The sequence below is a fragment of the Corvus hawaiiensis genome, chromosome 5 (genome assembly GCF_020740725.1).
Source record: "Corvus hawaiiensis isolate bCorHaw1 chromosome 5, bCorHaw1.pri.cur, whole genome shotgun sequence".
NCBI classification, from domain to species: domain Eukaryota; kingdom Metazoa; phylum Chordata; class Aves; order Passeriformes; family Corvidae; genus Corvus; species Corvus hawaiiensis.
Window position 1 is genome coordinate 52,058,516 of NC_063217.1, and position 14,376 is coordinate 52,072,891.

Genomic DNA, 14,376 nt, shown 5'->3' on the forward strand with positions numbered 1-14,376 from the left:
TACCTGTACACAAAACGAAGGCACCAACATAACCCTAGCATTCAGGTAACATTTTGCAGACCTTTTTTTTAATGTTTGTGGGTTGTTAACCCAATACACTATCACACATTCCTCCTCTCCTATTAAATATAAATTAATCTGGCCAATTCTAGAGATTTCAACATTTCTTTGAATGTCTGATCACCACTGTGATCTCACTTCAAAGTGGGCATCTCACAAGTTTTCAAAATTCAACACTCTTCTAGCTGTGGTAAGTATTTCGGAAATGTGCTCTGGCTAACAGCCATGCTCCCATCCAGCTGCTCTCTCACTCACTCCTTCTCCACTCCCCACAGTAGGACAGGGGCAGAAAATAAGAGAAACGTGAATGAGAAAGCTCATGGGTTCAGACAAACACTGGGAGATTGCTTAGTAAGTACCATTGTTCTATGTCCAGAACAGCCTTGATCTTGGGAAATTTAGAAATTTAGAGAACTGCCTCCCTCGACCTGCTGGCCACTCCTCTTTTGATGCAGCCCAGGATGCAGTTGCCCTTCTAGACTGCAAGCACACACTGTTGGTTCATGTCCAGCTCTCACCCATGAGAGTCTTTCTCATCTGCTCTCAATGACTTCTCCCAGTCCGTACTTGTATCTGGGATTGCCCTGACCCAGGTGCAGCACCTTGCACTTGGACTCATTGAACCTCATGAGGTTCCTCTGGGTCCACTTATCAGATTTGTCCAGGTCCCCCTGGATGGCATCCCATCTTTCTGATGTGTCAAATGCACCACTCAGCTGTATGTCATGTGCAAACTTGCTGAAGGTGCACACGATCACACTGTCTGTGTCACTGATAGAGATGTTGAAGAGCACCACTCCCAAGACAGATCCCTGAGAGGCACCTCTTGTTCACTGGCCTCCACTTAGACACAATAACACAGAGTTGTTGACCATAACCTCTGGCTCCATCCATCCATCCATCCATCCATTTCCAATTTGGAGAGAAGGATGTTGCATGGTACCAAACTGAAGGCCCTGCAGAAGTCTGGATAGGTAATATCTGTTGATCTTTCCTTGTCAACAACTGTCACCATAGAAGGTCACCAGACTGGTCAGGCAATTGGTCAAGTCCTTCAAGATAAACCTGCTCCAATGTGGATGTTTTGGATAACTGCTTCACCAAGGAGTACCTTCTGCTTCTCCAGCTTTAGACTTACCTCTGCTGCTTCTTGCCTTTTTGTTCTCTAATCTCTCTCTCTCTCTCCCTGGGCTTTTATGTCCTTTTTTGAATTTTCTTTCAGAGATGCCACGAGTGTGTCTGAGTAGCTGCCCTGCCGATGGTCCCTTGGGACTGGCTGCATACAGCACTGGCTGCATACACCCTGTCCTTTTCCCTGAGAGCCACACCTGTGGCCCCTGCTGCCAATTCCTGGGCACCTGCACCAAGCACAAGAACTTTCTCTGCTTGGTTTTTGTTGTTTTGGTTTTTGTTTGGCTTTTTTTATACCCAAAATGTATGTATCAAGCTTAGAAAACACTTGCTCTTTTATGTCTGCAAAAAAAGCCAACTGAACCCTTCAGTCTGAAGCTGAGCTGTTAGCTTCATCATTTCCATTCATCATTTCCCTTTTATTTCTGCACGTACAGATGCATCTTCCTGTTTCTATCTAGGGCTCATGCCAGCTATTACACTTAGAATTGATTAGTAAGAACTCCAAATAATGGTTTGGAACATCATGAATATTTACAGAAAGGTAACAAATATTGCAGACAGGATCTTGTGAACATGGGCAAGACACTTTTCAGTGTCAGTCATATGATTAATATCAAACTAACAAAAGCAATTGTTATTGAACAGAGAACTTTTCAGATGATGTTGGGTTTATCCTAAGCCTCTCAAGAGACTTAAAGCCACCACTCAAGCAAGATGAGCTTTCAAGCTTTGAAACTGTCCTTTATCTTACAAAGCACCACTGTGAGGAAGCTCAGTTTACTAACAGAACTAACAAAACCAGAAATCAAAGAGAGATTATGTGTGGCAACAATTTCCACCTTAAAAATAAAACATTCATAAAAAAAAGAAATAAAAATAGACAAACTAGGTATTTGATTGTGGCAATATTCCACACACACAACAGTGCAGGTGATTTCAGACTCACTTGGGCTAGACACACAACACAACTCCCGATGTAACAATTCGTCCACATTTAGAACTTTGCTAACATAAAATGGCCAAAACAAAGAAAGCATACCCAGAAGCATACAAAATACAAACGAAAGCCTATTTTTAGTTATGCCAGAAGATGTAATTCTAATTATCTTTTTCTATTTTCCTCTGTATTTTTAGGTCATAGCACTGTTAGGTGGCAAAAACTTGCCTTCCTGACAAAAATATTTATAAATTATACCAATATTCTGTGTTTCATTCTTTGAGAGGTACCAGATAACTGCTGAATATTTGGAGGAATGGGCAAAACAAATGATTTTATTATGAAATACTTATTTTGGAAAAATATATATTTCTATTGAACTATTATAAAAGAAGATTATTGTTATGATGTTTGTACATGAAAATATTCATGTCCCAGATTTCTCTTTTCTTTTAAATATTTGAAGACTGTGCAATCCTGAATGTCTAATGCTGAGTCTATTTTGGGCTGCAATCTAGTCCTCATGTGCTTCTTTAGCTATATTTATTTTTTAAATGATTGGTCTGTGAAACATATTTTCTCTATATTTAACAGGGGTTCAAATACACTGCAAATAAAAACAAATGGAGTTTGCTGCATATCATTTCCATTTCTTTTCTTTGAAACAGCAGAAGTATGTTGCTTGTTATGCATCACTTTTCTATTATTTATGAGAGGTATTGATAAAAAGCTGTTAAAAAGAACTTTCTGTTACTTACACTGATATCTTCCAAAGCCAAGCTGTTCAGAATGACATTGTTCCTCTTCCAGATGATGGGAGGTCTCAGGGTTCCCTGGATGGCACAACTTAAGACAGCACTCTGTCCCACTGTTGCTGCAGTGGTGCTTATTTTTTGATCTTCAGGCAGACTCAGCTGAATTACATCTGCAAAAAACATATTGTTTGTAAGATCAATTAACAGGCAGTTTCATGAACCTAATCAGCATGAACTTTTTGTATACTGGTAATTCAAGTATTTTAGCTGGAATGAAAGTAAAAAGAACTTCCAAAAACCCCAGTAAATTCAGAGTATCACATATAAAGGTCAGTGTGACATTTCAATTAAATTGACTGACAAGCATCAGCCTGTAAGAAGCAGCATTTAACACGAAAGTGAATTCCAGAGGCACACCTGACTGTGTATCCAAAATCAGACACTGGAAGTTATCTGACAGTTAAGGTAGGTGCAGTGGACAAGTCAGAACTTTTATTCTATTTTTTTTCGGGCTAACTAACTGTTCATCATTAGTCAATCTTTAAAAAAATCTTACAAAATTTAGACATGTGTGATAGGAGTCCAGACCTTGAATCTTTCTCTGTTCATATATGTATTAAAAAGCTCCAGTATTAACAGAAGGCTAATTCACTTCTATGTCCAGAACTCATTTGGACACTTGCATAGAAAAGAGTGATACACATCAAACTGACAACATTGCATACTCTTCCCTCTTGTGTAATTGCTTCAAGTTACAGACTGATCAGCTGAGAGTTAGCTTTTCACCTGGGGTGGGCCTAACGAAATATAACCTATTAAAATTCTATACTTGTAAGGATTTTGTCATATTAGACAAAAGAACTATACAGGAACTGAAGATCATCCAAATAACAATTTTTCCACTCAGCTGCTAAAGCATGAAAAATCTCCACGTTTTTTATCTTTCATTCTTCAAGTAAACTACAAAAGGCATCCTGTGTCTATTCTCCTTTAATTATGAAAATACTGTCAAATAAGAGACACATTAACTCTTTCATTATAGGAAAGAAGGAATCTGTAACAAAGTTAAGATCTTCTATAGGTTCCTTTTAGCCTCATAAAAGCAATACTTTGTAATTAACACTTCCCCCCCTCCTCCTTCCACCCTTCCCAGCATTAGAAAAGCATGTTAGCATCCTCAGGAAAGTAAGCTTAGCTTTTCAATAATTAAATTAAATCCTTTAAAAATATGATTAAGAATAATAATTTTATACTTAGTTCCAAAGAGAGGCCCCCTGATTCTTTCCTCTTTCAGAAAAAGTGCACTCTATGACTCAAAATGTAAGTGATAGTGCCCACCAGATGGGCCCAAATGAGACCAACCTTTTTTAACTAGATTCAATACCTGACACAATGCCTTACATGAAGGAAATGTACTAATGACCCTTCTGCTGTTTACTTTACTTTTAAAAATCTACTGCATTCTCAGAAGCACTTCATGTTCCATGCTACAGGAGATGGTTCTTCAGTGACACTACCTTGCAGACTTACTGAGATGTACCTGCTACTGAATGATTCAAAACTTCTGGTAGCCAACAAATAGTACGCATATTTTGCTTTTTTACTCAAGAGAAGATCTCAAAAGTGAAATAAATATTCTGATATTTCATTTATAAATTTATATTTCCTGTATTTTTCAAAGTCACTATTCAATTTAGGAAAGGCATGAAGGAGGGATCATGAAATCAGCTGGTGTAGGGCTGTCTATGAAAACTGCTAACCTTCACATGGTAAACTGACACAGGCAATTTAAATTCTACAAGATTTCATAGTCTTTTTTCACTTAACTTCAGTATTACTATGGATGCTTACATAAACAAGGGCAGTCACTCTTACAGATGTTTATAACTTTTAATTAGAGGATGACACTAGAAAATAGAGCCTCTATCAAATATAAAACTTTATATTTCCTAAATGAGCAAAATATTCTGAAACCAAAATGAGAGACTATCATTTTGTTGACACCAAGAGTTCAAATGTTTTTTTTTCAAACTGCCTTGCTTTGAATAGTAATGATAACCTTATCATAAAAAATAATTAAGATAATGTTAATAACAACAACAATAATAATAATATAGGATGATAATACTAGTTTTGCCAGAGAAACTCCCAAAGAATTTCTGAAAAAATTCTGAATTATTTTTGATATGCCATTTGCAATTTTTATCTCATGACTATATTGTAACAAAAGGGCCAAATGCAGAATTTTAAAATATGAAGAAACAGTTGTACTATCTGGAACTAGTCAACTCAGTGATGTTACACATATCTTAGCAGTTATGAAAAAAAACCTATTGTAATAAATGCTAGAATCATTGCTTTCCTGCAGAATACTGAATATTTATGCAAAAACCGTCATATATTATAAAACTATATATATTTATATTATTATTTAATAGGAAAAAAGGTATGTAATTACATTATAGCTTATTTTCTTGAGAGAAAACTATAGCATATATTTTCTTCTTATTGGGGGAAAAAACGTTACCACCCAACCCAAAAAGCACTAAGCTTACAGGGCAGTACCTGGTGCAGAATCTTTGGCAGGTAACTCCCTGAAAATTCCTGTCCATTAACTGTCTGCAACCACAGTGAAAGAGGCAAACACTGCTGGGGGTGGAAGGGTGTGGTGTGTACAAAAAGCTGTCAGGTGCAGAAAGCAGAACTGGTGCCACAGTTCAGGCGCTATGACATTCTTTCGGAAATACTGGCCAGGAATTAAATGATGCATTTAGCATCTCTTATTTTCTCCTTGAAAGAAATAAACCTGGTTCTGAGAGCAAATAATTTTTAGATAGATACTGATGTCACGTCATTAAGAGATTCCTGACCAGGATGACTCCTAGCTTTCCCTCCATGTTGCATTTGTAGATCAATAATAATTGTTTGAAGTTTAGTCACACACGTTTTGTTCATTTAACATTAAATGAAAAAGCAGAGTAAAGGTTTAGAAAATTTGGAAGTGAAATTAATTCTGTTTACTGACACCATCACCAAGCAAAAAAGCAAATGTGGGTATTGTTGGTTACAGAGCAGTAATATTTTAAGTAGCCAGCAGACACTACCTTTTACAGCTTGCTATTTTTAGAAGCGTGGATCCTCTACTATGGCGTACCATATTAATGAGTTTGTTTGTAACTCCTCCAGATGCAGTATCAATCTGACACGCATCCCTGGTTCTTAATTATAAAAGTTATTGGATACACGCTTTCAGATAAAGGAGAGAAATGCAAACAAACAAAAAAAAAATCTAAACCATAACAACCCAAATGTTTAAATAAAAGCTAGAAGCATAGTTAAGAGATGAAGACAACAGACAATGTAAAAATATCTGGTTGGAAATAAAATAAAGCTATTATAAAATAGGACAAAAGGAGTGAAAGCAGAGTAAATATTAACTATTGGGAAGACATTTTAGAACTTTAACATTGACCAGGAAAAAGGAACTCTTACTGAAGAGGTTCAAAAATATCAAAGATTTTAAACAACAAAGCAAAACCAAAACCAACCAACCAACCAATAAACCCCAAACAAGTAAACCAAATCAAAACGAATCATTTAAATGTAAGATATTCCTGCACTGGTTGAGGAATGTGTGTTAGATGGTTGAAAGGGTTTGATAAATTCCCCATCTGCTGAAGCCATTCTGCAAACTTCCCTACCCTTCATCCTGCTTTATGGTCCTGAGCCAAGTTCTTCTGGCTCTTCCCAACTTGTTTTTGTTACTGAAGTTACTACTGTATTTGATCCAGCTTGAATTTATCCCTCTTGAAAACACGTGAAAGAAAACTGTACACAATATTTAGGATTAATTAAGTGGAATATATCAACTAATCCATATCTTTTTCTGAAAGACTTTGGTCAAAATGTCTGTAGAATGCAATTGCCATTTTCATGCAGATCTCATCTGGTTTCTCAGAGTTGCCCTGTAAATGACAAGTCACACAATCTTCTTCTACTCTGCTCTTTCCAGTAGATTACTTCTCAGTAATTATACTAAAGTATAATTTCTTACCATTAACCAAGTATAAGAACTTGTACTTTGTAACATTAATTTTCATATCACTTTTACTGTGCCAGGCTTTAAGGTTATCCAATTCCAATCTTTAAATAAGTTTGCTTCCCAGGTGGTCTTTGGAGAGCTTCAATAACTCCTTCTCAAAGTGGTATTTTCCTGTTTCACTGAACCCATATCATCTCCCTTTCATCCAGGTCCTTGTTCATTTTATCACTACTAACTTCCAGGATTTTAGTTGACTAAACAGATTCTAATGTGTAAACATCCCAAGTGCTTTACTGAAAATTATGAAAGCACTTTTTTTTTATTGCTTCTCTTTAGTTATCTAGAATCTATTCTATAGACCTACTTTTGCTTGTCCTTCAGGTAAAATTAGATCAAATTACGAATAGTTCTTCTATTACAATTTTCTAAGTACTTTCTAATATAAATATCTTTCTGATATCTTTCAAAATATCTTCAGAACTTACTGAAATCCAGTGCAACATGACATCACTCCAACTGAACCAAGAAATACTGCAAATGATGATCAATTAGATTAGAATGTAAGCACTTGAATTTTCTCAGTTTGACCAAAATGTAGTAAGTAAATTGAGAAAGGCAGGAAAAAGGAGTTTTCAAAGTTGACATGTTGCAAAACTATTACAACAGCAATACAGATAAACAAATAATGGAACCCTATTTTAGCATGTTTTTTTCAAGAGTCATACATCTTAGGTTGCCATTCTTAGTATGAGTTAAGCTTTATCAATATTCTTCCAAGACAACAGATAAAATTATATCATTGTACTTTTAAAGCAGAGTAGGGCTCTGCTAGGAAAAAAAAAGATAGTGACAGCTGTACAGTGCTTTGACCAACAATTCTGTTTTCTTAATCCTAACTACATTGGGTTGGTGTGCATAATGTGGAACAGTTTGATGCTCTAAATTTAGCACATTTAGGAGGAGAGTTGTTATACTTGGATTTGAGCTTTCTGAAGAAGTTAAAGAATAAATAGTAAAAGCAGGGCTATTTCAGTTCTTTTCCTATACATGAAAAAAATCCAATCTCCAACTCCTTTGATGGCACAAAATAGCCTGTAGGGGACTGTACACAATCATAAAATTCATTTGTGGTCTTAGAATACCAAATCAGGCTACTGATTTGGAAGAGAAGAGAAGCACTGAAGTACATGAAATTTAGTGAGGCTAAGTAAGTTCCTTACTGCCTCTTAAGGATGAGTAAAGAAAAACCACAATATCACTCTGAATAAAAGGTTTTAAAAGCTAAAAAGTATGAGATGTTGTATTTGTAGTCTGTGTATCACTTTATAATTGATTATCTTGTTAAAGTGAGGAAGGGAGGAAGTTCTTACTCAACTGGAGACTGCCTTGGTTAATTTAATTCCATTAACAAATGTGCAATTTGAACCTTCTCATTTGCTTCCATAAGTTCTGTGTATTTATTCAAAGCAGCCACAAAACTCTTCTGAGTCTAAACTAATGAACATTATGCCAAATGATACCTGCTTTTTAAAATTAAGACAACATCAAGGCTGTATTTATTTTGTTTGCCTATTTCAAACCTAATTTAGATTAAAACAACTTTTAAAACCAAGCAAAAAGCCTTTTGTCCATGAACTCTGTACTTAATGTATAACATTACTGGGTGGCTTGAATTAGCTGAAAGGCAGCTAGGTAATGTGCCTTTTACTCTTCTGGCATTGCTCCCACTTTCCTTAAATTGACACAACAAAAGCTTTTTCATCAGTCTCATTTTGCTGTTCTTTTACAGCAATTTTAAAATCAGCACACATCACCATTAGCATGACTAATTTTGTCATTATCTGCTGTATATTCTGCTTTGAACTTGTTGTAAACATATTATTCACATATTTAGTAAAATGTTTCAGTATGAAAAGTAACAGAACATGGTTCATGAGTGTCTGTTGCTAGGATCTTATGCCAGCAAATAAGTCTTTCTGTTCCCAAAATCCATTTAAAAGCACACATACTAACAAGCTGGGAAAAAAAAAAAAAAAAAAGAAAAGAAAAAGCATAAATAACTTTTGCATGATTCCTTAATGTTTTAGCTGCCAAGCTTGGATTAAAATTCAGGCAATATTGTTGTTACAAAAAATCTGAAAGCTCCTAACATTATAATTATCACTTATTTTGTCTTTTCTGACAAGAGACTTGAAAAACATTTTTTGTTGAAAATATAATACTGTCATAGCTCCTGTTTATAGGAAGTCCTGTAGAAACCAATTACATCAGAAAATTATCAGAAAACATGAAAGAAAACACAGTAATTTCTGCATTTTTTTATAGTACTAGTCAATGAAAAGAATAGAGAGTGATTCATTGGTCGTCCTAGGAAACCTTTATTTTATGGGAGAACTTAAAGCTTCTCTGAAAGACAAATGTGAAGCTAACACCCCAAGGTTTCTGTTTCCTCTCACAAGAATAGAGTATATTTTATTCAAATACCTAGAAACATTAAGAGTGCTTCATGTTTTAACAGTACAAAGGATAAAGTAGAATATATCAGCTGACCTCTTGCTTCAGTGAATTTAGCATCAAATTCTTTTATTACTGAAACAGCTTTCATCTTTGATTTTTTAGGACCAAAAATTACTAAAGAAGCAAATACCTTTAAAGAAAATTCTTACAAATAATTTGAAATAAATAAAATTACTAAATAAACTATAGATGATTATATTTATGAAAATTTTATAGATGTATGTACTTATAAAGTGCTTACCACTGAAGCAAAGTCTATGTTATTTAATGGTTCTTTGAAGTAACAAGAACAACTGTAGACTGTGACTGTAAGAAGTAGCTGAAGGACTTTTGGATTAATAGGCTGCAAGTACATTTGTCAGGAGAGAAACAGTGGAGTGATGATAAGCAGTTTTATCAACTCTGTCCCCTCCAGCAGAGAAAAATTCAAATCAATGATTAGAAATTCTTTGGAAAGCATCTGAAATCAAGCAAAACCCGAAATAATTTTGCTCCATGATTTGTAGACTATAGAATACTATATGCAGCTCTGTGTCCTCTGTAAGGTAGGTAAAAGCTCAGAGGAAAGACAAGAGTGATCAAGGTACGGAGCAGTTTAAATATATATTAAAAAAAACAGATAGGCATGAATTTTTATTAAAAAAAACCCTAATGATGCAGAGATCTTTGACAGAAGCCAATAAATTCATGGATATCATGGAAATGCTGGGAAAGCATTTCCACGACAGCACAATAGCTTATTGTTTCTTCTAACACCAGAAAGCCATCAAAAAAACTGAGGGGCCAGGTTCAAAATGAAGGACAGCAGTTTGAAGTGATATATCTGAAAAAAATCTTTTCCAAAGGTTACCGTAGATTCCAGAAGCTTACATGTGCAGATTACAGAAACACTTGGGACAAATTATAATGATACTATCCTTACACTTCTCCAGACATCAACTCAAGTTCATGGTTGAAAGAAAGCATTGGAATGGCTGGACCTGGGACCAATACAGTTGGTTTTACTGTGTTAAGGCATATTTCTTAATTTTACATGGAAATCACCCAGGAAATGGGTGCTCAAAGCTTCTTTAACTGTTATTTCATTTAGTAAATAAAGGGAACATAATTTAAGGTATTTTAACATTTTGAATGAAACAAGTAAATCAACTGCAATGCACTTGAATTAATAATCATTGTATATTACCTCTTGAAAATAACTTTGCCCCTCTGATATTTTTAACTGATTTTTACAGGATTTCCTCTGAATGTCTTTGCTCACATATTACATATGTTTTAATTTTTAAAAAAATATTATTCATGGCAACTATCATTAAAATTAACAATTATCACTTTTTGTTTATTTCAAATTCACAAACTGATTAAGCTAAAAAAAAAAGTCCAAGCTCATTATACATGTGTTTTAAATTTAATTCTTACTTTAATTAAATGAGTTTCACTTCCTTTGTCCATTGACTCTAACACCTCCTCAAGACCCTGTGTTTCACACAAATGTGCACTAAATCTATATGCATTAGTTTTTGCCTTATATTCCTGTATCTGTACTACAGGAATACTGAGCATGTTTTGAAAAGTATCACTACTACATTTGTTTAGGATATTTACAACAGTGCAGATAACGGGTTCACCCTACAGACTATATTGTTTTGAGAACCCTGGGAAGTTGCATTCAATTGTTCTGAAAACTTTTCCAGCCCAAGGGAAGACCCAGGCCAAGAAAGGTAACTCCTGATCTATACAGCTTCAAAGTCTTCTGTTGCAAGGGAAATCAGTAATCTACTCCCATAATGTCGACAGCCTGTTTCTCACAGGCGATTTATTAGGCATAAGCAAAACAATCCAAAATTTGCATATCCTGACTGAAAGACTAGTTCTTTCTCCTCATGAAATGCTTCTATGCATTTAAGTCTCTTGAAGAGACAGTAAACGAAGTGGCAAATAATAAGGCTCTCTCTCTCCTGTCTCTAGTGTCATCTCAGCAGACTGAAACTGCCTGCCCAACCTTAACATATCCTCTCAGTATGTTCTGAAACTGATTTCATGCACCATTCAGTGAATCCTAAGGGAAATTTCAAAGTTATTTTGATGGGTTAAAATTTGATTTGATGCATGTTACTGGAATTGCTGATCTGAAAGTAGTCAGCTATGGTATCCTAGGTTTATGTGTATATATAAACTTGCAACTTTTATAGATTCAATATTCCAAGTTAGACAACAATATATTTCTAGCCTATAAAGTTGCTGCAATAGTTAATTATAAATTGTGTTTAGAAAAGAATCTCAGAGTAAATGTAAATATTTTTCAGATAACCTATTCCCATTTTTAGACTTAGATCCCATTTTAAAGGCTACACTTGAGATTAGTAAGATATAGTTAAAACACTTGTACATAAAAAATATTTCCAAAATAACAGAAACCACAACAGCCCAGAAAATATGATAAGTTCTCTCAAATAAAATGATACATTACTGTTTAAGAAAATATGCCAAATTACCTATTCCAATTATACCTGTCCTTATATGTGATACCACACCCACAGCAATGACCATTTGTATGGACACATATGAATAATGACTGTGCATCAATAGCATCTCAACGTTTTCTGATACATTTTCTTAAACACAATTGTTCTTGCAGCAATAGTTACTTTTTAAAAATCTATGAAAAATGTTCTTTTTGTTTCTTTTATTTTAAGATAAGAGGAGAGCATATGCTAAAAATGACCTATGCAAAAATAAAGCAATCTAGTGGATCACAGAGCAGTATTAGCATGGGTACTTCAAATGAGATACATTAGAATTTAAAAAAAACCTCACAGACTTGCAACAAATTTTATCATTTAGTGTTCAACACTTTACACTTATGTGTAACTTATATCCATTGTAAATTCAACAGAGAGTATGTGCCTTTGTTCAGAACATGGAGAATAAGATGACTCTCCACAACAACACTGACATTGTCACTAAAAAATACTGTCTTTACTTGAGTTTTAGATGTTTTCTTTTAAAACAGAAAAATAATTCTCGCTGTACATGTGTGTTTTTAATAAGAACTGTTGCAGAATTGGACTGTGTCAATTTTTAAGAATAAGAGCAGAAAGCATATCAGGTATTTATGCAACGTTGATGGGATGTTAAATTTTGTCTCGGCACTCTTTTATGGCATCTCAGTGCTTAATTTTCCAAAGTTAGTATTTTTAGATGCACAAAGCTGAACTTCAAGTCTTCCAAAAACCGCTGTGCTGAGTCTTTGCAACAGTGGTGAGAAAGGTCTTTAAGGTGTACAAAAGAGGAAAAAATTGCAGAAGAGAGGGGGGAAAGGCACGTAAGAAAGATAGTTATTGAAAAAATTTTGGAAGTTATTTAGGTTGAATGAAATTTTCCATTTCATTATTAACATGACCTATCCTGTTTCTTCTTGAGAAGGAGCATCGTTCATTTTTCCAAATGTAATGCACCATTTCCAAAACACCTCTCTAGTTTTGCTGATAACATCATGTTAACACCAGCTTATGCATACCACCAAGTTTCTGAAAAGCTTCAATTTCATACTTCTGTGCTTGCTGTCAGCTTCTGTGCATTTCACCAACTCCTCTGGGACATATTTCTGGGCATTAGAAATTACCTACACCAAAAATGCATATTTTAAAATATACTTGAAAAATTTCTATTGTAGATTCTGGAAATGCTGACTATTATAGCAACTGATCAGATAAGACAAGGTAAAGAAAGATATGACTGCTTTCTACAGTCACTGTAAATATATTCATTAAATTTTAAAGCCCTAAGATGGGTATGCCTTTCATCTTGCATCACAGGCATATATGTGATTGCACAGATATCACTGTCTTCAAAATATGATTATATTTAGTAAGTAAGGGAGAAAATATTGAAGAAAAAGTCTTTATTTTCCTTGTTTTCTTACTTATGTTTCTTCAATTAAGTATCAGTGTGAGTTTATTTCAAAAAATTATTTATAACATTGCATTTATTCATTTGAGGTTTGGGTTATTTATAAATTTAGTAGCTTGCTTTTCAGTTTTGGAATGACATAGACAGAAACAAGTAGTACAAAGAGATTATTTGGCTGAAGAGAACACTGCATGTTCCTCTGATGTACCAGAATCTGTAATGAGTGGCAACAAAAACTTCACAGAATAGTGAGGAAGAAACATCATGAGGCCGGATTAAGCTACAGATTTCCAAAATTGGGATGTACTTGCAGCTGTGAGCAGCCTGAGCAAGGCTTCTAAATAGCTCAACTAAAGTGGAATTCATCAAGGTGGATAAAACTCTTTAAACCAGGATACTTTTCCCCATGGAAATGCTTAAAAAGTACTTATCATTTCATGCCATCTGTTCCTCTCATAAGACAAAATTATTACTTTTCAATAATAGCTTCAAAAACATCTCTCTTCAGGTAAAAAAAGAAAGAATATATGAAAATGACACTTCATAGAAAGAAAACCATGAGGTTGACACCCAATGACTTCAGTGTTTATCTGCAAATCAATAAGCACACATTTATATGTGTACACAACCTCACAAGAGATTGTTATAGTCAAAATCAGTATTTTGGCAGCTCCTATGATTTACTTCCATTTAAAAACTGTTAATATATCTTTGCTTTTTCTTCTAGATGCTTTTCCAGCTACACAGAATCTCAGATGCATTCAGTATAGTCTTTGCTTTTTTCTTTCCCTCCCTCCACCCTTTCATTTCATGTCTTCTTATTCTCATCTTTTATTTCTCCCCAGTCCTACTTCCCCTTTTGTTTCTCTACCTTACTGCTCATGTCCACTGATCCTGTAAGTTCTTCTTGTCCCGTCTCAAATACATTCAGATACAGTATTTATGCAATAGCTCTAGAGACTGAAGTAAGCATCAGCTGGGTTTCATTACATCTGGAACTGATTACTTGGCTTCATCAC

General features: G+C 34.7%; 1 protein-coding gene across 2 annotated transcripts in view; it reads right to left on the reverse strand.

Moving 5' to 3' along the window:
- The window catches only part of FSTL5 (follistatin like 5), a 277,053-nt gene that overhangs the window by 87,730 nt on the left and 174,947 nt on the right, over positions 1–14,376 (reverse strand). For both annotated transcript variants that reach the window (XM_048304427.1, XM_048304426.1), the window contains exon 7: positions 2,890–3,056. In XM_048304427.1, coding sequence (XP_048160384.1) covers positions 2,890–3,056 — 167 coding nt within the window. The remainder of the gene's footprint in view (positions 1–2,889; positions 3,057–14,376) is intronic.